Genomic DNA, 27,152 nt, shown 5'->3' with positions numbered 1-27,152 from the left:
ATGTATATCATTATTATACTGGCCTAATAAACATACTGAGAATATGTCCTATTAGTCTTATTTGGAGTTCTGTTAGTCCACAATGCTATTCAATGACACTGCATTCAGGCTAAATGGCTAGGAAACCTGATAGGATTTCTCCAATTTCTTAAAATGACTAGGAAAATGACTGGATCATCACTCAGTTCTTCATGCCTTTCTGAGCTTCAGCTGTCTGATTCAGGGACTGCCTCCAGTTGTCACTACACCTCTACCTTGATATAACGCTGTCCTTGTGAGCCAAAAAAATCTTACCTCGTTATAGGTGAAACCGTGTTATATTGAACTTGCTTTGATCCACCGAGGTGCGCAGCCCCGCCCCCCCCGGAGAACTGCTTTATTGCGTTATATCCAAATGTGTGTTATATCGTGTGGCGTTATATCGAGGTAGCGGCGTACATCTAAAACACCGGGCACACCCATAGTACCACATATGCTATAAACAAATAAGTTTAAATTTTGAAATGTTGTAAAAACATGAGGCTGAAGAAACACTAATATGACTTAGGTGTCAAGCACAGGAAGAAAAATGAAGTGCAACTCTGAATAATATGAAATAAAGGTCATTTCAGAGAAACCTGGAAGATAGCAATGCTTTGGAAAATTCAACAAAGTACACCAAAGATTCACATGTAGTCAGAAATGATTTTGGGCAGCAAACAAAGCAGCATTGAGATGATAGTCACCATCTAACTCGGCTATGAAGAGACTAGACTGAAATACTGCATTCAGTTCTCAGCAGTTCATTACTAGGCACTGAACCTCTCACCTATTTATCAAAGAAAAAAATAAAAATGATTGAGGGGCTAGAGATATTAACTCATTAGGAAAAAATAAGAGTTAAATACATATAGCTTTCTCTAACTAGGGGTGGGATATGGACACAGTAGTACAAATAAACACTAAGAAGGGAAAGAAATTTTAACAATGATATAAGGAGCTCTGAACTAGGAGTAATAGGATGAAACTGAAGCCAGACTTTCCTAAATATCAGGAAGGACTTCTCAACAAAGATCTACTGGGAGATTTCACAACTCTCCCTTTCTCCACCCCATTATGCAGCACAGTTAAATTTACTATATAGAGACGGATAATTTTCATGAGATATTTTGGGTCATTTTTACAGCTTCTTTATACCACCTCTATGTCATTATAAGCCCTATAATTCAGTTTGTCCAGAGGACACTGTTTCTGGTTGGTTTTCAAAGTATTTTAGAGCTACAGAGAATGCAGCAGACCTAGACAAGTCCATCTCAACGTACCAGCAACAGTGTAGCCTGACTGTCCTTATTTTACCATGCTGCAAAACATCTACTTGGGCAAAATTCTAAGGGTATTTCCTGGGTTCTCGAAACCTATCACTTAACTTGCAGAGCAAAAAGAGGGAGCATCTGTTGGTGCAGGTAGAGAATAAAGGGAACTGAACTGCAAATTTCATTGTAAGTACTTATACCACTCCCCTTCTGCCCAATATCCAAGTGCCTTACAAATAGAGCTGGTTGGGAATGTTTTGGCCAATAATTTTCCAGTCAAAAAACACTGATTTGTTGAAACCAAGACTGTTCACTGGTATGGGATGACTCATGAATTTCTTCACTTGAAACATTTAAAAAAAAACAACACACCTGAAATTGAAGAGGCCCCTAATTCTAGTTTCTTGATATGAAGCTAATTTGTTTCTAAATTTAAGACTACTAGAGGGGAAAAAATTAAATTAAAGTGGTCAAAATTGAAATATAGTATGTTTTAAGTGACTCAAACTGAATTTTCTGGCTTGTTCAATTTGTGAAAATTTTCAAGATTTCAACTTTTCACCCCAATAAAGGGGCAGTAATTTTTTTTTTAAATCCCAAATATTTTCCCAGGACAGGAAAACCATTTCCTGCACAGCTCTACTCACAAACATTAATGAATTTTGAGTATGTTAGCACTCTAAGACCGAAACATTCAAACTCAACTGCCTAAAGTTAGGCCTCCATATCTGTATGTACACACCTGATTTTTAGTAGGTACTTAGTTTGACACCATAAAGATGAAAGCAAGTTGCCAAGTTTTATATTATCCAGTTTTGAAATTTTTGGCTTAAATTTTTGACAGCTAAGTTGCAGACTTCCTGCACAAACCCTGATTTACTCTAACAGAGTGAGCCTTAAATTCTAAACCTCTATTTTCATTCCTTTGATTTACAGAACTTGCGACAGAGAAACCAAAGTCTACAGCTCAGATTTCTCAGGATCTTTGGCATGTTGTTTTGCAGCAGATTTATAAAGAAGTGGATTTCAAAGTTAATATGCCTTGGAACACACACCCGCACATACATAAGTTACACTGACCATATGGACAGCGCTATGTTGGCAGGAGAGCTTCTTCCCCTGCATCATAGCTACAGCCAGTTGCAGAGGCTAAAGTAATTAAGTCAATAGAAGAGCTCTCCCGCCAGCTTAGAGCGTCTGCACTAGCACTGCTACAGCAGCGCAGCTGTAAGCTCCGTAGTGTAGTCATAGCCAAAGTCTAACTTCAGTTTTCTCTCTGAAAATCTATGTTGTTTGAAAAAAATACATTTGAACAGATGTTACAGATGGCATCTTGATCCACATTATCTGGTTATCTGGCATTTATCAAAGACACGGTATTCCTTTACCTTTGACTTACAACACAAGAATTTATGTTAATTCTTTACTAAGACACTTTTGAAAGAGTTACACATAGGAAGTAAACAGCCTAAAAAGATATCCTGTAAAGTGTTTGTGTCCTTTTGTTTTATGATTTCTAAGAGTAGCCTGATTCTTTAAAAAGTTTTCCTTGTTTTAATGTGAAGATACTCAGGTCTCATTTATTCTGTTTTGGATCAAAATATGGACAACTGGAGAACTAGTAGGATAACACCAAGTGACTAAAATAAACCCAAAGAAATTGAGAGGAAGGAATTTCGAGACAGACTATTTAAAGCTTTATAAAAACAAAAACTAAAAAGCCTCATACTTATTACATAATGAACATATGGGAAAAAGGCTCTTTGCTTAAGCTTCAGACTCCTTTTACACATTAACTGACATTAGGGTGAGAAAGATCCTGCTCATTTTTCTAGTGCTCCAGCACTTATATGGATAATTAATCCTTTACTTTGCTGTTCACTGTTTTCCTGTTACTATTAAAAAAAAAAACAAAAAAAAACAAAAAGAAACCCACCACAGTCAGGCCTGTTTATGCTTTTTTTCCTTTGGAAGTCAAGCATGGAGGATATAACTAAGATCTCTATCTAAAATTACTCAAGGATTTGGGGCTATTTCAAAACTATTGTGTTTTGCAGTGGTCACCATCAAACAAAACGGTTAGAATAGGAAAGCAATTATAAGTATGGGCAAAAATATAGTAACTATTGCCAAATGCTAACTTTCTAAATAGTTGATGATGTCCAGGAGATGAAGATAAAATTAATTTGATGTTCGTAGGACATATTATAAACCAAGAAAATGAAAATAATAAAGAAGTTTTCCAGGTCTGTCCAAGTTAATCTTGGATATTCTCAAAAATGTTTACTCTGTTTTACTATAGTTACTAATGCAGATGCTATACAACCTTTTGCCAGGTTTTACAAATACTAGTCTATCTTACACAGGTAATGAATCCTTTATTTTGCTGTCCACAATTTCTTTATACAGAGCAGCTGACATCACTTCTTCCATTGGACACATGATACCATACTCTTCGCAGCCGTTCTCTTGGACCATGGGATCAGATTTATGTGGATCAAACATTATATTATTTGGCGTCACTAGCAGCACACCACTGACCGCACCCTAAAATGAGAGGGGGAAAAAACATGATAAAGGTTTCCTTCAAGTTTTAGTTTATCCTTAGTTCTTTAACTAAAGAAAATCTACTTTAAAACACCTTTCCTATGAGAATAGCATCTTTTCTGGGGTTTGTCCATACTAAAGTAAACTTTGCTAGCCAACGATAATGCCACCACACCTTCTTGTGCTCTGCAACCAAACTAGTCCCTATTGTTGGAGATAATGCCTTCTTTCTTCAAGTAGATGTGAACCAATGCTCCTCACTTTTCAGGAAGAAAAATCTCAACTCTTCCCTACTTGACAGTCCTACACATTAACTGAGCTGTTGAGTGTTCAAGAATTCCAGCAAGCGTGCTGAGCAAAACCCCGGAAATGAGATGTTCATCTACGGATGGCGACCATAAGTTTCTTCTGAAGCTTACTCAGATCCTTAAGAGTCACTGTTTCAAAGGTTTGCTGCTTGACCCTTCTCAGAGAGTTACCTCTGAACTGGACAAGCCAGAGAAAGCATTTTATGCTAGCCATTTGCCTCCGCTTCCCCTCATACTAAGTGGTACCCCGATATAACGCGGTCCTTGGGAGCCAAAAAAAATCTTACTATGTTATATCAAACTTGCTTTGATCCGCCAGAGTGCGCAGTACCGCCCCTCCGGAGTGCTGCTGTACTGTGTTATAGCCGAATTCGTGTTATATCAGGTCACGTCATATTGGGGTAGAGGTTTATCTCTACACTGCAAGAGACGACCTGCAGCAGTGCATATTAGAGTGTGTAGATGTTTGGGTTCAGTCCTGGGCTCCGAGACCTCGCAAGGGGGGATTTTGCCCCATAAAAGGAGCCCAAGTCATAGTTCATCTTTTGCAGTGTTGACATACCCTTTATGTCTGGCATAAACCTCTCTGCTTGATCTAATCCATTGACCTATCAATCAGGTAATTATAAAGAGACCATTCATGTAATAAATACTTTAAGTTGTATTTTGTAAAGAGATATTAATTTTTACATTATTAAAAGTAACATACTACAAAATAAACTTCACTTAAAATGTTACACTAATATCCCTTTTGTTTAATGCATGCAAGAGATAATTAAGATAGCTTTTTAATTCTTAGAAATCAATAGAAACAGACACCTAAGAGTAATGGTTGTCACTAATGCATCAGATTACATTAGATATTTTAGATATTCTGGTGTATTTGTTTTGAAATCACAAATTCTCAAAGACCCTCAAACCTTCACCACTGAAATTCAGCCAGCTCCTAGGTGAGGTGCTGAAACTGTTTAATAAACTAAACTTCTTTTCTGAAAGTTTATAACAAAACAACTAAGATTACTATAACAAAGATTAGAAAATATTTTTCAATTTTGCTTTCCATATTTCCTGACATTTTATGTATTGCTAAATTTCACTATTTCTCCTCCAGCCATTCATCATCTTCTGCCCATCTGTATGGGTTTTCCACTAACCCACACAACAGGAAAAAAATACGTACATTTTAAAAATAGGAAAGTGAGTTGTAAATAACATTGGTAGGGAAAACTGAAGAGATGGCGTAGTACCTTTAAAAATACTTCTATTTTTTAAAGTGATTAGACTTCAATTTGACAATTTTTTTTTAATTAATAGTTCACAGGTACACTACATACTCAGGGATTTAACATCTTTTGTGATAAAGTGGAGCATTTAGATGGGCAAAAGTGGCATTCTGAAGTTAAAATTTGCCCCATTTATGAGACCATTCCCCCTGCCACTTCCCCCCTCCCAACTACAGGTTCTGTAAACTCAACCTATAATACAAAGAGTAGTGTTCTTTCAGATTCCTGCATAATCAACAAAAAGACTGTGCAACTGCAATTTTAATAATAATTCCACTGATGTGAGACAGAAGAGACTTTACTTAGCACCACAAGGCACCCAGAGCTGTGGGAGAATAAAGGCTTTTCTGCCAGTAAAGTAAGGCAATAGAACCAAGAATGCACAGAGACCAAGTCTGTTGAATAAAAGTGATGGAATATTTTAAACACTCACTTCTTTTAAAACATGGAAGTACATCAATCACTACCAATGGTTAAGTCTTTTCTGAAAGGCAGCACCTCTAGCAGTTCAACATCCGACAATTTACACAAAGGATATTGCTGCAGCCTAATCCTAAGGATTTTTAATGTACTTATTTTTAAGTGTGGCCAGAGTCCAGAGCAGAGAAGGCAAAGATCAAAGTGCCAGGGGTGCCAGGAACCAGAAGCCAAATTCCGGATTCAGAGAGAAGGCCAACACAGTATTATGAGGTTCTAAGTAGTAACCACAGTTAAACATTTAGATCAGATCTAGATCATTCCATAGTCTGCCTCTAAGACAGAAAATCCTGCAATTACTTGGATGGCGGCTAAAAACATACCTAGGAATTTTATACTGCTTACATTGCTGTAGTACTTAAGTGCACGTACAGCAGTCACAAGTCTTTTGCCAAAGTTTATCATCACAGAACTAAAAAAAGGAAAGTCCTCACTGGAGTGGAACATCAGAATCAGGATATTCAGAGAAGCAACAGTTCTTAAAAACAATCTCAAAATATGCAACAACTTAAAATACTATTCTTAAAATCCTGGTCTTAAGGAGAGTAGAGACTTAACTAGATATAGTTATTCATTGCTTGGGATTAACTTTGCAGTTTAGTCAACACTGAACAGAAAATTACTTAAAAAATTAAGCTGGCAAAGATACAGAAGTGAGTGAGGATTTAAAAGAAAAAGGTAACCCAAAATTTAAGCCCAGCAAGTCTACTTTATGGCTTTCAATATAATCCAAGCTCTCCATCAGCCATGCCTCATTTCATCATCTTCAGGACAATCAACACTGTGAACAGTGAGGCTACATAGCCTCATGAGCAAAAGGGCTTTGGGCAAATGACGCCAAACCCTTAAAAAAAAAATCTGATTTGTTTACTATAGCCTGCACTGGGTCATTCACATTTCCAGGATTGGATCTTTATCTCTACTTGGGCTGTTTACTATGTAGCTCTTCCTTACTGGATCAAGGACACAGTGTTGAAGGACCCAAAATGCCAGCACTAAAAGCAAAGCATTTTTCATTAGTGAACAGTTGTCATCTTGACTGTTATTGCCTACACTGACAAACTGCTTAGCTTTATTTAAAGTGGAGAGACATATACATGCTCTCAGTTATGGATTTGCAGACACTTCAAGACAGTCGCAGCAAAGAGTCCTGCGGCACCTTATAGACTAAAAGACGTACTGGAGCATGAGCTTTCGTGGGTGAATACCCACTTCATCGGATGCATGACTTTCAAGATACTCATGAAAGTTTACCAGGCCAGGTAGAACCCTCTCCACCCTACATGTGCCACTTTTTAACACGATGGTGAAAAACAAAAATACAAAGTGTTATTTCACTCACCAATATGAAAAACAGATTTCAGTCACCAAGATGAAATAATTTTGAAAGCTATTTTTATGTTGATTAAGGGAATCCTAGAGACTAAAACAGTATCCAAAAGGGTACATGTGAAGAATCAGCTGTATGTTTACTTCTGCTATAGTTCACCTTGCCACATACTGACAAACACGTTTTTCACATTTACAAGTATTACCACAATAGTTAAAACAGTTTGTCTCCATTTACTCCAAAGAGAAGTATGAAGGAATAAATTTATTTCAAGGATAAACCCTAACAGTTTTGAAGAACTTGGATAGGACTTAGCTTTTATAAGCTAATCTCTGAGGCACACTGGATTATAAATGCACTTTCTGCTGATGGGCCTACAGCCAAAATGAAAATCTGTTAATATCCTTGGGGAAAGGACAAACTCAAAGAAAGGGTGTTTTATTGTACTTGGAGGTTTCCCAGAACAAATCAAAAAGATAAGTTTGGTGATTAAAGGCAACCTGTATCTTTAGGTAGTTGTCCTTGAAGTGACTGGAAGACAAGTTTTCCAGTCCTACAGCTGCAATACCAAAAGCATGTGAGCATTCAGTTTGGGAAAAAATGTTCCTGCTTCTTCCTAAATGCCAATAGTGTAAGTCAGTCATTTAAGTTCTAACTCCAGCCAAATACCCCATATTACAGGGCCTGGGGAGACAGTACAAGGGAATAAAAAATCCCTGGAAGTCCTTAGATGTGCATTATAAACTTCCATAGTGTTCTTAGGCTCATGTTTAAGCACAATATGAACAGCTGAAAACCTGTCCAGACTCCCTGGAAAAAAACAGACTTAGGGTATGATTTCATAATTCTTGACCAAGAGCTGGCCTAGTTTTTTTGTTTTATTTTAAACTAACAAGTCTTGTTGGCAAGTTGTTTGCTGTGATTCAGCTATGGACCTGTAATGATTTCAGGGTTTATTTCTTTCTTTCACTGAAGAAAAACTAACTTGTGGCAGCTTCCTTATCTCTATGACAGAGAGCTTCAGTAGTTGAAAAGGAACACATTGGCCCTCCAATACATCACTAATACTTCCATCGGACTTTCCAATTTGTAGTGTTACTGGGATCACGACAAGCATTCTGTGCTGTGAAAGAAAATGCACAACCACTCCTCCTCAGGATGCTACTTTTGTCACAACTGTCACAAAACCTTTACAGCTCTTCTGTATACAAAACTAGGAGAGCTCACTCATTCCCATTAAATTCCTTTTCATACAGACTAAACACAAGTTAAATAAAGAAGCCAGTGTAATCATGGATTTCTTAATAGCTGATGGCTCCTGATTTGACAGTCTCTTCATTCAGATTTCAAACCTCTTCAAACCAGATTTCTAACCTATACTACTAAGTTTACTTTATTATATGCACATTTGATTCACATTATGGTGGTCAATTAATCCCATTTTAACAGGTCACCCAATTAATTCAAAAAATTAATTGCGATAAAAAAATCAGTTTTAATCACACTGTTAAAAAATAATAGAATACCAATTGACATTTATTACAAATATTTTTGGTTTTTTTCCTACATTTTCGAATATATTTATTTCAAGTACAACAATACAAAGTGTACAGTGCTCACATTTTTAATTAAAATGTGTACTGTACAAAAGATAAAAGAAATTATCTCCTGTAAATATAAACAAATTTATTTCTGTTAGCAATTGGCTGAACAAGAAATAGGACTGAGTGGACTTGTAGGCTCTAAAGTTTTACATTGTTTTGTTTTTGACGGCAGTTATGTAACCAAAAAAATATCTACATACGTAAGTTGCATTTCCACAATAAACAGATCGTACTACAGCACTTATATGAGGTGAATTGAAACATTTTATTTCTTTTGTTTATGCTTTTACAGTGCAAATATTTGTAGTAAAAAATAATGTGAGCACTGTATGCTTTGTATTTTCTGTTGTAACTAAAATCAATACATTTGAAAATATGTAGAAAAACATCCAACAATATTTAAAATAAATGTCAATTGGTATTCTATTATTAACAGTGTGATTAAAATTGATTAATCGGGATTAATTTTTGTAATCATTTGACGGCCCTAATTCATATACATTATACACAAAGTATAAATAGTTAATATAAACTTACTGTGAATTTAATATTCATTGACTGTGCCAAACTGATGGAACTTGAGACCATAGGTATGTACAGACTACCAACAGTGATCAGGAACTGCATGGAAACTTTTTTACTGCTGCTGTTAGTGTCCCTACCAATGAATGAAGACCTTAGTGATGAGAACATAGTCTCAAGAGAAGTTAAGGCTTGAAAGGCATAAAACTGAACTATCAAATAGTGTGCTGCCAACTGTGCTGGTGGTTTTGCAACCACACCCTCCCCACCCCAATCTCTCTTTCATATCTTATGGCCATTTTCCAGTCAATTAGTTATCTGAGATAAAGTTTGACAAGTGACAGAAAAGGAAGTTTTCTAACACATTAACAGCTCTTGGTCCCAGTTTGTAAAAATCCTATCCTATCACAGTTTTGTCTAAAGGTGACAGGGTTGATAGGAGGAACAAAAAAATTCTGAGATGCAAATATGACAAAAAGTTAACATAACCTGGTTGGATTACTGAACTGCAAAGCATGCAGGTCTTTTTTCCTCCTTTCAGCAACAGGATATCATGCCTGGTGTGGAAAGCAAAACTCAAAGTAGAGCACTCGTGAAATTCTGAGGGTCTATAGTACCAGGCCAGAAAGATGTGGGAGCATTCAGAGGATCTAGCCAATTTGTAGTATGAGAATTTCCAATTCTAGATTGGCTAGTTCTCCTTGAATGATGGGAGCTCTCTCTCAAATAATGGCTTGGACTGTTCTTGCTCCTAATTAATTATTGATTGATAAAATGTGTGAGAGAGAGAGAGAGTGAGAGTGAAAGTGAGAGACACCCAATTTACTACTCCTGAGGGAATTCTGCACCAAACAATAATAAAAGAAATTCTGTGCACAATCTTAAAATTCTGCATATTTTATTTGTCAATAAATAAATGTGGAAGTTCCAGCATGGCAGTGTGGAGCACAGGCCACTGGTTGCATAGAGGTGCAAGATGACCCTGCAGCGCTCCCCTCTCGTCCCCCAACACAGACTCGGCAGTGAGGTTGCACCCAACCCTGACACAATGCAAGGGTCAGGCCTGCCCCAGAAACACCCCAGGGCCCTATGCTTTCACGACAGGTGCACCAAGATAGTAAGCAAGAGGGACAGTCTCACACTCACCCACCAAGCTCTGGCTTCCGATCCAGGTGTGGGGCAAGCAGGCTCAGCTCAGCAAGATCCAAGTAGGGAGGGGCTGAGGGGGGCATGGGGGAGGGAAACCAGGTGTGGTGTGAAAGGGTTGTGTGGGGCAATCTGGGTACGGGGGCGTTGAGTGCAGGGGCAATGGGACTCTGCAGGGAGGTACAGATGAAGGTAGTTGGGGCTCAGCGGAGGGACTGGGGCTTGGTGGGGTGGAGGTCTGGATGAAGCTGGTTGTGGCTCAGAGGGGGTGGGGATCCAGGTGCAGGGGACAAGTCAGGGGTCTCATCGGGGTGGAGGTTTGAGTGCAGAGGCCCTCTGGGTGCAGGGGTGGGGGATCCAGATGTGGGTGGGTTGGGGGGCTTGACAGTGGTACAGGCGCAGTGGGCGTTCTGGGTGCAGAGGTCTTGGCAGGGGGAGAGAGGGTCAGGTGGACAGGGGAGCAGCTCCCTGTACAGGGATCCCTCCCCCGACATAGGAGAGAAGTGATGGGGGCAGGAAGTGGGGAGGTGGAGGAGTGCGGAGCTTCCTGCAGTTGAGAAGATTTCTGGGGCTGCGGTTGCATCTTACCTTGCCCTGGCTGCTCCATGCAGGGGAAGAATAAGTCCTGTCCTCCCCAACCTGTACTAGCAGCTGAGCCTGGTGCAAGGTAGGATCCACTGGTTGGGGGTGTCCCCAGTCCCATCCTGTGCCTCCGCAGTGATTTACCTCTCCATCGGCTGCTCCAGGTGCCTGAAATGACTGCTGGGGAGGGTTGTGTGACCACTCGTACAGCTTCCCTTTGCTTCTCTTTTTCTGCAGGGAAGCAAAGAAATCTGCGAGGACATGAATTCTGCACGCACACATAGAGGTGCAGATTTCCTCCAGGAGCAGTTTACAAATAAAAATTATCCATGAAAGCATATTCCTTATAGACAATTACTTCCATGTGAGAAACGTTGAATCATCAGACTGGATCAGACCAAAGATCTATCTAGTCCAGTATCCTGTCTGACCCAGTGGTCAGCACCAAATGCTCGAGAACAAGGTGTAAGAATGAGACAAAAATGCAGGTGTGGAGTGGTGACACTCCCATATTACGTCTCATCCTGATTTCTAGTAATTGAAGATTGGCTTAAGCACTGAAGCATGAGATTTAATATTCCTTCCACTAAATTTCTAAGCATTAACACTAATATTCTGGATGTGAATATAAGAGTGTCTAATCCCCTTTTGAATCTCCAGTTCTTAAGATCAACTTCCTATGGCAGAGAGCACAACAGTTTAATTCTATGTTGTGTGAAAAAGCATTTCCTTTTATTGGTTTTGAATTTGTAACCTTCTGATTTCATTCGATGTCACCTTGTTCTTGTGTAATGTGACAAGGAGTGACTGAAGCTCTCTATGTTCATTACTTTAAATTCTTTTATCATGTCCCCTCTTATTCACCTCCTTTCTAAGATACACTCCTAATTTTTTCAATTTCTCTTCATGGGAGTTTTTCCTCTGCTTTCTCAATAATTCCCATTCTCCTTTTCTGAAACTTCTTGAATACAGCAGTAACCCTTTTGAGACCTGGGTGCTCATCACTATATATAGTATTCTATATAGGACCACACCCCAGATTTATATAAATGCTCTATAGTATTCTCCATATTATTCACCATCTCATTCCTTACGCATCCCATCATATTGTTTATTATTTGACTCCATCTCCTCATTGAGCAGAAGTCTTCATTGACACTCAAGTCCCTTACCTGTGGAAATAGACTTAATTTAGAATCCTAAAAAGTGTAAGCAGTTACATTTTTTCCCTCCAAAGTGTATTACTTTGCATTATCAGTACTGAATTTCATTTGTCACACCTCCTCCTTTCTTCCCCACACTCTCCTGCACTACCCTGGCCTTCTCCTTTCCCCTAGAAACTGCAGGAGCAGGAGAGAAAGGTGAGCCTGGACCCCATTCCCTACTACTGGATGTAGCATGAAGGAATGAGTATTTCTTGTTTCCTACCCCCTGTGGAGCAGGGAGGAACAGTAAAGGAAAAAGGAGCCCTAGAGCCTCCTCCCTTGGACTGGTGGAGAAGCCATGGGGAGAAATCAGGCAGGAGAGGAGAAAGGCAAAAATGAATCCACTTCCCTTCCCCCTCAAATATGTCACTGGAGGGGAAGGTGCCCAGCTTTCCTCTTTATGACTCTGTTCTGTAAGTGCTTCAGTGTTCCCAGACAGCAAGGGTCTCTGAGGACAATATTTGTTGACTTATCACAGAAAAGCTATTTTTCTGGACACCCAGTTCCTTTGTCAAAGATCTAGCCATTAAACTGGATTTTCAAAAAATTGGCATTTGAACTAATCAGGATAGTTATTGAGGCGTGTGCTGGCTCTTCTGCAGCTGAGTCAGAGCACAAACCTCAGGTGCAAGGGCTGGAAAAGGAGACAAGCCCCAAATCCTCGATGCTCCCAACCACCACACTATCTGCAATGCTCCAAACCCTTCTCTCCATCTGCTCCCTGCCCACCTACCGACCAACCGGTCTGACCATTATATTCTTAAAACTTTTGGTACAGAGCTAGGGAATGTGGAAATGCTAGTAGTAGATCATGTTAGGCACACTGTTTACTAGAAATCCCTTGATCAAGTGATCCCAATGACTTGCTTCTGTTTGATCAACCTGATTCCCATCGTTCAGGAAAATTACATTTACCTTAACTGCTTCTGACCTCAAGTATTTTATCTTCTCGAATTAACTAATGCCTTGAAAAAACTTCAAAAATAAAATTAGAATCTGCATGTGGATTTTAGAGCACTTTAATGTATCACTCTTTAACCAGAAATTTTGGTCTCAGGGCAAAGCTTCGAAAGAGGCTCCGATGAACACAAGCAGAGAGCAAGGAACATGAACACACAAATTCTCTGAAAAATACCAAAGATAGGTTTCTCAAATGCGGCCACCATTGCCACATGTGGCCACCAGGGGCTTTTCGTGTGGCCACAGCCTCCTATGTAATGACTGGTGTGTGTGTAGCGGGACGGGGGGCAGAGGTTGGGCCCTACCCCTGGTATGTCCCTACCCCTCTCTGGAACCACAAACACCAGAGAAGCAGGCAGCTGCTCTGAGTTCCCCACCTTCCCAGAGGCAGTGGGGCTTGGGATTCAGGCTTCAGCCCTGGAGTGGCGGGTGGTGAGCTCCATTCTTTCGCCACAGGGTTTCAGGCTTCAGCTGCAGGACCCCAGTTCCCAGCTGTGCAGCAGCAGGTGCTGACGCCGCAGTCACCATTCCATACACACACACCCCAAATTGCTCCTGGTCCCTGTTATGTCCTCTGTGGCCCCAGGCTTCGGTCATGCGAGTGCAGAGCTGTGGTCCGTGAATGCAGGGCTCACTACTACTCCACTGCCCCTGGCCCCTCATGCACCCATTCCATTGCATCTGCTGCCTCTCAACCTCCCCATCCATCCCCCAACACCCGCTGCCTCGCTTGACCCCTTCCCCCCCCATCACTCCCAGCCCCAGCTGCCTCCCTGCCCACCTTCCCATCCAGAGCTTAATTTGCCCCCCAGCTTGCTAGGGCTGAGTAAGTCTGTTTTGAAAAGTGATATTTGCTAATATAAAACTTTTCTCTGCCTCTCAGCTAGTTAGCTAGCTAATTAGCAAGTCTGCTGCTATAAAAAGTGGTATTAACAAACAAATATAAATTTTCACAAAAGCAGACTTACTAATTGGCAAGTCTTAAAAAAACCTCAAAAGAAAACAGACCAAAAACAAGAACACACAAAGCACCTTATTTGTTTCTAATTCTGTTTAGGTCTAATAAACAATAGAGACAACAGTATGTTATTTTTATTATTGAGACTATAAAAAACTCTACATAATTAAATTACAATGATTTGGACACGTAAATGTACATATTTGTTTGTTTTTCCTAAAGTTAATTAGCAATGTTAGGAAAAATTGTCAGAATGGCCACCGGCAAGAGTTGGTGGCCATAGTCTGAGGGTATGTCTACATCTACAATTTTGCAGCGCAGGTTGTTACAGCTGTATTAGTACAGCTGTATAGGGCCAGCGCTGCAGAGTGGCCACACTTACAGCAACTAGCGCTGCAAGTGGTGTTAGATGTGGCCACACTGCAGTGCTGTTGGGCGGCTTGCAGGGGGGTTCGGGGAACGCGAGAGCAAACCGCGGGGAAGGAGACCTGCTTGCAGGGGGGTTCGGGGAACGCGAGAGCAAACCGCGGAGAAGCAGGTCTCCTTCCCCGCGGTTTGCTCCGGTGTTCCCCGAACCCCCCCGCAAGCAGGTCTCCTTCCCCGCAGTTTGCTCCGGTGTTTCCCGAACCCCCCCGCAAGCAGGTCTCCTTCCCCGCGGTTTGCTCTCGCGTTCCCCGAACCCCCCTGCAAACCGCGGGGAAGGAGACCTGCTTGCAGGGGGGTTCGGGGAACACCGGAGCAAACTGCGGGGAAGGAGACCTGCTTGCGGGGGGGTTCGGGGAACGTGAGAGCACACCGCGGGGAAAGAGACCTGCTTCCCCGCGGTTTGCTCTCGCGTTCCCCGAACCCCCCTGCAAACCGCGGGGAAGGAGACCTGCTTGCGGGGGGGTTCGGGGAACGCGAGAGCACACCGCGGGGAAGGATACCTGCTTGATTACCAGAGAGGCTTCCTCAGGTATGCTGGGATACCTGCTTATTCCACAGAGGTCAAGAAAAACGCTGGTGAGTGTCTACACCTGATGACCAGCGCTGGTGATCCAGCGCTGGATCCTCTACACCCAAGGTTCGACCGGGTGTACGGCCAGCGCTGCAAACAGGGAGTTGCAGCGCTGGTAATGCCCTGCAGATGTGTACACCTCCTAAGTTGCAGCGCTGTAACCCTCTCACCAGCGCTGCAATTTTGTGGTGTAGACAAGGCCTGAGGCCACCAAAAATTTTGTTGAGAGAACCCCTGTAACAGTTCAGGTTCAATAGGCACAACATATCTCCTTCCACCAGGTTATTGTCACAGACTGCCTGGAAGGACTTTAACAGAGCTCTAGTTTTACTGCACGTGCAACATTTGACTTTGTGGCTTCAGTTACTGACATGCTAATTTTGAATTCCAAGCTTAATCCTGAGTAACTTCAATACTTCCCTGCAAAGGGGGTGCCATGCTATGCACCAGGTGAGAAATACAGAGCATCCCAGCTGCACACACAAATATTAGAACCACCAGGTGATTTTGTAAAATGCTGGAGAGTTTTATTTAAGGGGGTTTTATCTTAGGAACTGCTGCTCAAAATAACCCCACATTTGTACCACTAACCCCAACTCTTGCCTGAGTCAGCATTTGACTTTTATTACTTCAAATAACCTTTTAAACAGTATGCAACTCTCAACCTTAACTGTAGTGGAGCTGCTGTTCCTCTATGACATTCAGAAACTGGGGATTTTCTTCCTCTACCTCTGCACAGCAAGCAGAAGGCTCCTGGGAGCAGCTCCAAGACAGAGGGCAGGAGCAGTACATGGTAGTGAGGGGAGGACAGCAGAACTGCTCCACAATTGATAGCCTGCTGGGCAGCTGCCACACAGGGAACCTAGGGTAGCTGATGGGAGTCGGGGGCTGCCAGTCCACCCTGGTTCCATACCCCGCCCTCCCCAGCTAACTCCAGCGTGAAGTGAGGAGTTACTGTAGGAGGCACTCTCATAGTTGCAAAGACAGATCCTTGTCCAGATCTGCCCATAAAAGAAGGGATCCCTCCTTGAGCCTATCCAGGCCTTTGTGTGAAGATCTGATGGCTCTAGGACCTCTAAAGACCCCCATGCTGGAGGGTAAAGCCTATAAGAAAATGGATCCATCAGCATTGTGAATGGCTTCAGCTCTGAAACACAAGGACCAACACTTACCAGCTCCAACCAGAAGTGCTGGACCTGATTCTTACTCTGTACTGGCCCGTCCTTCAAAAGACTGCCCCATTACAACTTCCCAAGATGCATCCTAGCCATCAGTCCTGACTGTCAGAATGCCCCAAACACTGGGTTGTACAGACACCTACACTACACCGGAGGATGTTTTGCTCTCTTGCCCTCTGTCTCCTTTCCGGCCCATTCCTCCTGAGGGATATTGCCACGCTAGAGGGTGAAACTGCATCGGTGACCTTAGGACATCTCCTCTCCAACTCCCAGGCAGGAGTACCGACCTTGTGGTACCATTGGCTCAACCAGCGGAGTGAGAGCAGTTCTTAGACGGAGTCGGACACTCTGACTGGTCCATCACCTCCTAGTAAAAAGCTGAGCCCTGACAGGCAGTCAGATCTGAGCAGCATCCTGCCAGATATGACTTTCCCAGGGGCTGCTGGTACATGGTATCCTGGAGTCCCCCCTATCCAGTCCCTCCTTTTGGCCTTATTGGGGCCCTTGGAGCCCTCAGGAAGGTGCCCCATCTCCATCCATGAATTATACCACAACTCTCCAATGCTGCATCCACTGAATCTGTCGGAGTACAAGGAGGAGAACACTGATGTGAATCTTCAGGTATCAATAAGAACTAGGGCTGTATCATAACCTAGTCCCAGATTTGGACCGTAGCGTCCAAAATATGGGGGTTAGCATGAAAACCTCCAAGCTTAGTTACCAGCTTGGACCTGGTAAAGCTGCCACCACCCAAAAAATTAGAGTGTTTTGGGGCACTCTGGTCCCCACAAAAACCTTCCCTGGGGACCCCAAGACCCAAATCCCTTGAGTCTCACAACAAAGGGGAATAAACCTTTTCCCTTCCCCCCTCCAGGTGTTCCTGGAGAGACACACAAGCAAGCTCCGTGAATCTAAATAGAGGGATTCCACCCTCCCCGTTTCCAGCCTTGGAAATCAGAAGTACCGAGAGCTAATCTCTCTTCCCCCCTCACCCAGAGGGAATGCAAAGTCAGGCTAGTAAATCTAACACACACAGATTTCCCCCTGACTTCTTCCTCCCACCAATTCCCTGGTGAGCACAGACTCAATTCCCTGGAGTTCCCCACTAAAGAAAAACTCCAACAGGTCTTAAAAAGAAAGCTTTATGTAAAAAGAAAGAAAAATACATAAAAAATGGTCTCTCTGTATCAAGGTGACAAATACAGGGTCAATTGCTTAAAAGAAATATGAATAAACAGCCTTATTCAAAAAAGAATACAATTCAAAACACTCCAGCAAGTACACCCATGTAAATACAAAAGAAAAATAGAAACCTTACTGCCTTACTATATTTGTACTTACAACTTGGAAACAGAAGATTAGAAAGCAGGAAATAGAGAAATCCTTCCCATAGCCAAGAGGGAGTACAGGCAGAAGACAAAGAACTCGGACACAAACTTCCCTCCACCCAGACCTGAAAAAGTCTGGTTTCCTGATTAACCTGAAACACCTGACCAGAGGACCACTTTTTTTCAGGTGAAAGAGACATTAACCCTTAGCTTTCTGTTTATGACAGGCTGTCAAGCGATTTTAAAAAAAATTAATCACGTGATTAAACAATAATAGAATACCATTTATTTAAATGTTTTTGGATGTTTTCTACATTTTCAAATATATTGATTTAAATTACAACACAAAATACAAAGTCTATACTGCTCACTTTATTTTTTATTATGAATGTTTGCACTGTAAAAAACACAAGAAATGGTATATTTCAATTCACCTACTACAAGTACTGTAGTGCAGTCCCTTTATAATGAAAGCTGAACTTACAAATGTAAAATTATGTACAAAAAATAACTGCATTAAAAAATAAAAATGTAAAACTTTAGAATTTACAAGTCCACTCAGTCCTACTTCAGCCAATCGCTCAGACAAACAAGTTGGGCAGCATTATCTCCTGCAAATTGTAACCAATGTCTTGTTTACAGTGTCACCTGAAAGTGAGAACAGGTGTTTCATGGCATTGTTGTAGCCAGCATCACAGGATATTTATGTGCCAGATGGGCTGGAGATTTATATGTCCCTTCATGCTTCAGCCACAATTCCAGAAGATACATGTTTATGCTGATGATGGGTTCTGCTCGATAACAATTCAAAGTGGAGTGGACTGATGCATGTTTATTTTCATCATCTGAGCCAGATGCCACCAGCAGAAGGTTGATTTTCTTTTTTGGTGGTTCGAGTTTTGTAGTTTCCGCATCAGAGTGTTGCTCTTTAAGACATCTGAAAGCATTCTTCACACCTCATCCCTCTCAGATTTTGGAAGGCACTTCAGATTCTTGAACCTTGGATCGAGTATCTATCCTTAGAAATCTCACAATAGTACCTTCTTTGCATTTTGTCAAATCTCCTGTGGATGTGGTCTTAAAACAAACATGTGCTGGGTCATCATCCAAGACTGCTACAACATAACCTGCTTTCTGCCATATATTTTAAACAGAACAGGAGACATACAATTCTCCCCCAAGGAGTTCAGTCACAAATGTAATTAATACATTATTTTTTTAATGAGTGTCATCAGCATGGAAGCACGTCCTCTGGAATGGTGACTGAAGCATGAAGGGGCATATGAATCATTAGCATATCTGGCATGTAAATACCTTGCAACTCCAGCTACAAAAGTGCCATCGGAATGTCTGTTCTCACTTTCAGGTGATATTGTAAATAAGAAGCAGTCAGCAGTATCTCCCTTAAATGTAAACAAACTTGTTTGTCTTAGCAGTTGGACTTGTAGGCTCTAAAGTTTTACATTGTTTTGTTTTTGAGTGCAGTTATGTAACAAAAAAAAAATCTACATTTGTAAGTTACACTTCCATTATAAAGAGATTACACTACAGTATTTGTATGAGGTAAATTCAAAAATACTATTTCTTTTTTGTTTCATTTTTACAGGGCAAATATTTGTAATAAAAAATATAAAATGAGCACTGTATACTTTGTATTCTGTATTGTAATATAAATCAATATATTTGAAAGTGTAGAAAAACATCCAAAATATTAAATAGAATACCAGTTGAATTTATTAAACAGTGTGATTAATCGTGATTAATTTTTTTAATTGCAGTTAATTTTTTTGTTAATCATGTGAGTTAACTGTGATTGACAGCCCTCATAAGAACCTCATCCTTGTCTCCTAATGAAGCTGTTACTCTATCCTCACCATCTCTTCCTGAGAAATATAGGCAGTACCAGGAACTACTTCAGAGGATAGTCAGTGATCTCCATATAGCATTAGATGAAGTTCAGGACTCCCAGCACTGGCTCCTCGCTGTTCTGCAGCATACAGATCCAAGCAAGGTGGTGCTCCTGGTCAATGAGGCCATCATGGAACCAGACTGAGTGGTCTGGCATACCCCAACATCATGTGCCCATACATCTAAGAAGGTGAGACACTGGTTTGTCTCTGCCAAAGAGACTGAACTTCTTTTCTCCCACCAAGTACCTAATTCCCTGGTTGTACACGCAGCCACGGAGAAAGCTAGATTGTAGTGTGTGGTGAAAGGCAAAGTATTGTCATGGGTCAAAACCTGGCTAGGAGACAGAAAGCAAAGTGTAGTATTGAATAATGAATTTAAACTTTTGCCATGATTTAACATGAGGCAGGAGAAGGGGTGTTACTATCAGGGTGTCTCCTTCTCCTCACTCCTGTACCCTACCTCTGCAGAATGTGGGGGGACATGATAGGGCTCAGGAAGGAGGGAGCTTGCTAGCAGCAGCTGCTGTCTCAACTTGCTGATCTACTTAAAAAGGCAATGTACTTAAGAGTGTGGTCAGCATACAAGTCACACACACTCTGTCTCTCCTCCCTCCATTCGTGCTGCCTTGTAGAGTATGAAGCTACATTAGCAACATGTTAACCCTTGAGGGCTCAGCTGAGTGCTAGTTCATCATTTAGCAGTAAAGCACTCCTTGGGAGATATCCCACCCTCTGACTCCACCACCTCAACCAGGCTTCACAATCATTGCTGTTTGTTTAAAACTTGTGGCAAAAAAAAAAAAAAAAAAAAAAAATCCATGAAACTTAACCCCCTCCCCCCATTTACATTAATTCTTATGGCAAAATTGGATTTGCTTAACATCATTTTGCTTAAAGTGGCATTTTTCAGGAACATACCTACAACATTAAACGAAGATTCAGAGTAGCAGCCGTGTTAGTCTGTATCCGCAAAAAGAACAGGAGTACTTGTGGCACCTTAGACACTAACATTGATTTCAGCATAAGCTTTCGTGGGCTACAGCTCACTTCTTCAGATGCATAGAATGGAAGACAGGAGATATTTATACATACAGAGAACATGAAAAGGTGAAAGTATGCATACCAACTGGAAGAGTCCAATCAACTGAGATGAGCTATCGTCAGCAGGAGAAAAAAAAAACTTTTGAAGTGATAATTGAGATGACCCATAGAAGGTGTGAGGAGAACTTAACATAGGGAAATAGAATCTGACATCAGGAATCATAATATTCAAAAACCAGTGGGAGAACACTTCAACCTCTCTAACCAACCACTCAGTGACAGACTTGAAGGTGGCAATTTTGCAACAAAAAAAACTTCAAAAACAGAGTCTAAAGAGAGAGACTGCTGAACTCAAATTAATATGCAAATTAGATACAATTAACTTAGGTTTAAACAGAGACTGGGAATGGTTGGGTCATTACACTAATTGATGAGTCCTTAGGCTTAACAGCTGTAGACTCTGCTCCTAAGCTCGTGCTCAAAGGGACACTGCTCATCTCCTGGGTCCAATATATTGGGAGGGGGCAGGAGGGACTACGACTCCCTAACCCAGGTCTCAAAGAACTTTAAGTTAGATAAGCACACACATCTAGATATGTCATTAGCAAGGACGCACCCATTTCTTCAACACCTCCACCCAAACTCTAATTCAATAAGAAAGGTTCATAAAAGCAATTCTGGTGGAGCAACACACTGAACAAGACTAAGAGGGAGACTTTCAGTAGTGCCTAAGGGATTTAAGAGTACAAGTTAGCTAGACTTGTACTCCTAAATCCCTTAGGCACTTGTCATAAACAGATAAGTAAGAGTTAATAGAACAAAAGTGCTTCAAATCTCTTTTGCCTGGAAAGGGTTAACAAGAACAGTGAGCCTGGCTGTCACCTGACCAGAGGACCAATTAGAGGACAGGATACTTTCAAATCTTGAGAGAGGGAAGTTTTGTGTGCACGCTGTTAGAATTTGGTTGTTCACTCTGGGGCTCAGAGGGACCAGACGTGCAACCAGGTTTCTCTCCAATCTCTCCGATGCAGGCTCTTATAAAGTCCAGAATAGTGAGTACTAGGTAGATAAAGCGAGTTAGGCTTATGGTTGTTTTCTTTATTTGCAAATGTGTATTTGCTGAAAGGATTTTAATCTGTACTTGTATACTTAGGCTGGGAGGGTATTCCCAGGGTCTATAGCTAAAAGACCCTGTACCTATTCTAAATTTAGAGAGATAATTTTTACTGTTTTTTCTTTCTTTAATTAAAAGCTTTTCTTGTTTAAGAACCTGATTATTTTTTTATTCTGGTGTGAGACCCCAGGGGATGGGGTCTGGATTCACCAGGGAATTGGTGGGGAGAAAGGAGGGAAGGGGGAGAGAGAGGCTAACTTCTCTCTGTGTTAGGATTACTGTCTCTCTCAGGGAGAATCTGGGAGGGGAAGAGAGAAGGAGGGGGGGGAAGATGCATTTTCCTCTCTGTTTTAAGATTCAAGGAGTTTGAAATCACAGTGATCTTCCAGGGCAACCCAGGGAGGGGAAGCCTGGGAGAGGCAACGGTGAGGGAAAGGGTTTACTGTCCTTGTGTAAGATCCAGAGGGTCTGGGTCTTGGGAGTCCCTGGGAAAGGTTTTGGGGGGACCGGAGTGTACCAGGCACTGGAATTCCTGGTTGGTGGCAGAGCTACAAGTACTAAGCTGGTAATTGAGCTTAGAGGAATTCATGCTGGTACCCCATCTTTTGAACGCTAAGGTTCAAAGTGGGGAATTATACTATGACAGCACTACTGAAAGGGACCCTCTTCCATCCCCTAGACAACAGAAGGGAATTCTGGTTCAATATGGAGAAATAAAGATTTTATTAGAACAAATCACCTATCAACTCTGAAGGTTTCCCAGTCAAGTAGAGGTGGAGGAAATGCTTCAAGATGCCAAAAGAGAGACTTTAGAATTTAGGGTAAAAATACCAAAGAGCAGAACGTAGAAATCTAGAAGCGTAGACTTCAAAATAAATGGGAGGCTTGAAAAGTTAATGATTAAGGCTACGATTTAATCACAGGTATTTTTAGTAAAAGTCACAGACAGGTTATGGGCAAAAAACAAAAAATCCTGGCCAGTGACTTGTTCATGACCTATACTATAAAGACCTCAATAGAATCTTGGGGGGCAGGGGGGGAGGGAGAATGGTTGGAGGGGTGGTGCCCCAGGGGGGAGCCTGCAGTACCTGGGGGAGGAGCCCGCGGCACCAGTGGCTGGGGGGCGGGGGGGGAACCCTGGGAGAGGAGACCATGGCACCAGTGGCCGGGGAGGGAGCCCTGAGGGGCTCCCAGCTGCTTCTGCCAGAGAGTGATTGTGAGTCTGAGTGTGTTGGGGGTGGGGAGCTGCGGCGCAGGGGGCGGTCTTCAGGGCCAGCTGCCTGGGGCCACCAGAACAGCAGCCAATGAGGCTGGCACTGGACGTTGGGGCTGTCCCAGCAGCAGCTGGCACGGCTGACTGCGAGGCCACCCAAGAGGCTGGTTGCAGAGCCGCTCCAGCTGCAGCCAGTGTGGCTGTCCCCAGGAACACCTGAGCAGCGGTTCCCAGGGCTAGCTGCTTAGCTGGCTGTGGGGTCAGCCACACTGGCTGCTGAAGATGTCAGAGTCCTATTCACGATGGATTAACTTCATAAGAGGACAATTACCTAGTGATCTTTTTAGACATGACCACAAACACGTGAATTGTTTCTGTAAACATGCCTGTAACATGGACTTTGGTGGGCTGCATGGCATACTCATTAAAGTCCACCCACTCTCTTGAGTACAGTGACAGGGGAGCCTGAAGACCACCCACTCCATCGGGTCCTGACCAAGAGACCTAAGAGGGTTAAAGTGTTTGGCCTCTGAGTTACCCTCTCTGGGCTACTTCCTACTACTGCTTTCCTCCCTCAGCTTCTAGCCCCAGATAAGGAAAAATGAAAAAGAAACCAGGCCATCAGCACCAGCCAGGCTCAGCATATTCTTCTCTTCCCTCAGAGAAGCTTCTCTGGCCCCTTTGTCAGAAGACTTCAGGGTAGGCCTGTACTCCTCCTCTCTAAATTGGATTGCTCCCTATTCAAACCTCTCTCTCCAGTTGGAGCATGCTCTGCAGGGCTATCTGTGCTCAGTACCATCCTTTAACCCTTTCCAGCCCACTGTGGGATTTGTGTAACCCATCACAATGCCCTTATCCTTTTCAAAATAGAAAAAAATATGTCAATAAGAGAGAGTTGGAGAAGAAGATACGTTGGAGGGTAGGGATAGGGTCCAGAGTGACCTAGACAAATTGGAGGATTGGGCTAAAAGAAATCTGATGAGGTTCAACAAGGACAAGTTTAAAGTCCTGCACTTAGGATGGAAGAATCCCAAGCACTGCTACAGGCTGCTAAGCAGCAGTTCTGCAGAAAAGGATCTGGGGATTACAGTGAACGAGAAGCTGGATATGAGCCAACAGTGTGCCCTTGTTGCCAAGAAGGTTAACGGCATATTAGGCTGCATTAGTAGGAGCACTGCCAACAGATCGAAGGAAGTGATTATTCCCCTCTATTCAGCACTGGTGAGGCCACATTTGGAGGACTGCATCCAGTTTTGGGGCCCCCACTACAGAAAGGATGTGGAAAAACTGGAGAGAGTTCAGCAGAGGGCAACAAAAATGATTAGGGAGCTGGGGCACATGATTTATGAGGAGAAGCTAAGGGAACTGGGCTTATTTAGTCTGCAGAAGAGAAAAGTCAGCCTTCAACTACCTGAAGAGAGGCTCCAAAGAGGACGGAGTTCAGCTGTTCTGTGGTGGCAGATGACAGAACAAGAAGCCATGGTCTCAAGTTGCAATTGGAGAGGTCTAGGTTGGATATTAGGAAACACTATTTCACAAACCAGTGTGGTGAAGCACTGGAATGGATTACCAAGGGAGGTGGTGGAATCTCCATCCTTAGAGGTTTTTAAGGCCTAGTGTGACAAAGCCCTGTCTGGGATGATTTAGTTGGGGTTGGTCCAGTTTTGAGCAGGGTGTTGGACTAGATGACCTCCTGAGATCACTTCCAATCCTAATTTTCTATTATTCTATTACATGAATCAAAGAAATAAAGAATAGCAAGTAACTGGGTGATCTTTAGGGAGTAACTTGAATAAAGAAGCAGGGGTGTTTTTCCTTTTGAATGGAAAGTTCAAAACCAACACCTGCAGTTCTCACCTCTTCCACCTGAGAGTATGGTAATTCGAAAAATGCACTTTAGAGAAACTCAAGGAAAAGCTAATAAGAGCTCAAAGAAATAGCCCATCAATTTAGAGTCCCACCTATGAGAGGAGGACCAGGAGTGAAGTAAACCCACTGTGTACCACACTGGATTACAAGCAAAGACAGCTTTTTTTTTTGGTACACTGAATACAGGTCCACACTATGAAAATTTTGCCAGCATAGCTAAGTCTTTCAGGGATGTGAGGAGGTTCAAGCTGCCACCAACATAGCTGTACTGGCAATGGCAATAGTACTTAATATAGACGCAGTTATACTGGGCCAAATTTGCTAGTATACATTATTTCACTCAGGGACTGCTGGAAAAAAAGATATACTGGCAGAAGTGCAGTTTGGCCTGCATCAGCTGAGTCCACACTAACAGTGCTTTGCTAATACACTATACTGGCATAGCTGTATCAACTAAGTGCTCCTAGTATAGGCCTGGATTGAGGACTAACAGAAGCTTTATCTATAGCCCAGCATGCTGAAAGAGCATACTGAGAAAACAACAAAAAGACTTTGAATGCAAGCTGAATGAGTTGCCTCCATTAAGACATAAAGCACCTCAGACTCCCCAGGACTTGCTGATCCACTTCCTAGACCCAATCATTTCTGGTGACATAGAATTCTTCATTAGTGGACTTACCTGAAGGCTTTGGAGGAAGATCTCAGTTCCTAGTAGATCAATCAGTTGCCTCCAGCATACTTGGACAGAGCTCCAATACTTGTGAACTGGGCTAAAGCTTATCAGACTTCGGGACATTTGCTTCAGAAGACATGCTTTAACCGTACAAGGGACTTTTTGCTATACTTGGGATACTGCCATTGCATATGAGATTTTAAATATATTTTACACACACACACACACACACACACACACACACACACACACACACACACACACACACACAAAGTGGATGCAAAGACTATTTATAATCCTAACAAACAAACTTAAACTCTAAATTTTAAGACAACAAGAAATATGTATTTAAAGACAAGTACATATATACTGTCATCAGAGTCCAACTAGGAAGCCACCCTTAGGGTCTGCTAGTATGGTAGGGTTATACAACGTATATGTCCTTAAGGCATGTGCAGTCACCTTACAATGTTGCTACAAGTCAACCTGTCACAACTAGCTGCATTATAAATCAGTTCTCTTGATTTGCCGAGGCTAAAGAGTCTGAGAATCTAGAGAGAATGCTTAGCAAAAATGTATGAAATAAATAGCGGTCTATTACAGTGAAGTGAATTACTTGTACTTCACATTTTACAAAAAAAAACAAAACTTGAAAGTTTATCTAAAAACATACAGAATGGTTTAAGAGTTAGAGTGAGGAGTTTAAGTACCTTGCCGTAAGTCATGTACTTGCAATTAATTTTGAGAAATTTTTCAGTAAATGCTTCTTCCTCCTCTGATGTGGATGATATCACTCTTGCAGGACGAAAACAGGCATAAGCTGGTGAAGCAGCTGCCTCTTTTCGCTGGAGCCCATCTCGATCCTACAAAAGGAAAGGCATTGTTTTGAAGAGTACAAAAAAAGAACACTATGATCCCTGTACATTTATGTATGCTTCACTAGTTTTAGTTCAACATTTAGAAGTCACCTACTTTTCGTTCCAAGAGCATTTGGCAAAAAAAACAACTGAAATCATGGCTCCCAATACGTTAATTTGAAAAACAGACCAGATATAAAAGGGCCAATATCCTCAACTAATGGAAATCAGCATAGCTCCCCTGAAGCATCGCTTGACTTCAGTGAAGCTATGTTGACTTTTACAACCTGAAGACCTGACCATAACTATCAGGCAATGAGAGCAGACAGTGTAGTATTTGAAATGCCCATGTTGCGCAAAAGGTAGGTGAGAGAGAAACTGTGTGTATGATTTCCTTCTGACTTCCACGTCAAAACAAAGTTATAATTGTATGGCCAAACTCTGCCCTCAGTTACTCTTCTGCAACACGAATGAAGAAAATGGGAGATCACAGATGTAAGCCAGAGATGTGTTTGGCTCAAGGGATCTATATATAAAAAACAGTGCAAACAAAGCTTGACTTTCAGATCCTAGTCTAAGGTCGCAGCACTTGCAGTTAGGAAAAAGACAGTGTAAGTCTTAATAACTAATCACATCTGCTACAGAAGTGATTGACATAAAAACATGGAACCCCACAGTGGACAATTTTTTAAATAAAATGGCAGCTTAGGACCTACGCCAGGACAATCTCTTAGGTCATATATAGAGGAACAAGATGG

The 27,152-nt window shown here is 41.9% G+C and overlaps 1 protein-coding gene across 4 annotated transcripts in view; it reads right to left on the bottom strand.

The window, feature by feature from the left end:
- OXR1 (oxidation resistance 1) overlaps window positions 1-27,152 on the bottom strand; it is a 536,651-nt gene that overhangs the window by 84,704 nt on the left and 424,795 nt on the right. For all 4 annotated transcript variants that reach the window (XM_050940739.1, XM_050940738.1, XM_050940740.1 and 1 more), the window contains 2 exons: window positions 26,248-26,400; window positions 3,655-3,839 (listed from right to left, as the gene is read on the bottom strand). In XM_050940739.1, coding sequence (XP_050796696.1) covers window positions 3,655-3,839; window positions 26,248-26,400 — 338 coding nt within the window. The remainder of the gene's footprint in view (window positions 1-3,654; window positions 3,840-26,247; window positions 26,401-27,152) is intronic.

The sequence above is a fragment of the Gopherus flavomarginatus genome, chromosome 2 (genome assembly GCF_025201925.1).
Source record: "Gopherus flavomarginatus isolate rGopFla2 chromosome 2, rGopFla2.mat.asm, whole genome shotgun sequence".
Taxonomy (NCBI): Eukaryota; Metazoa; Chordata; order Testudines; family Testudinidae; genus Gopherus; species Gopherus flavomarginatus.
Note: the sequence above shows the minus strand (reverse complement) of the source record. Positions and strands in the feature narration are given on the sequence as shown.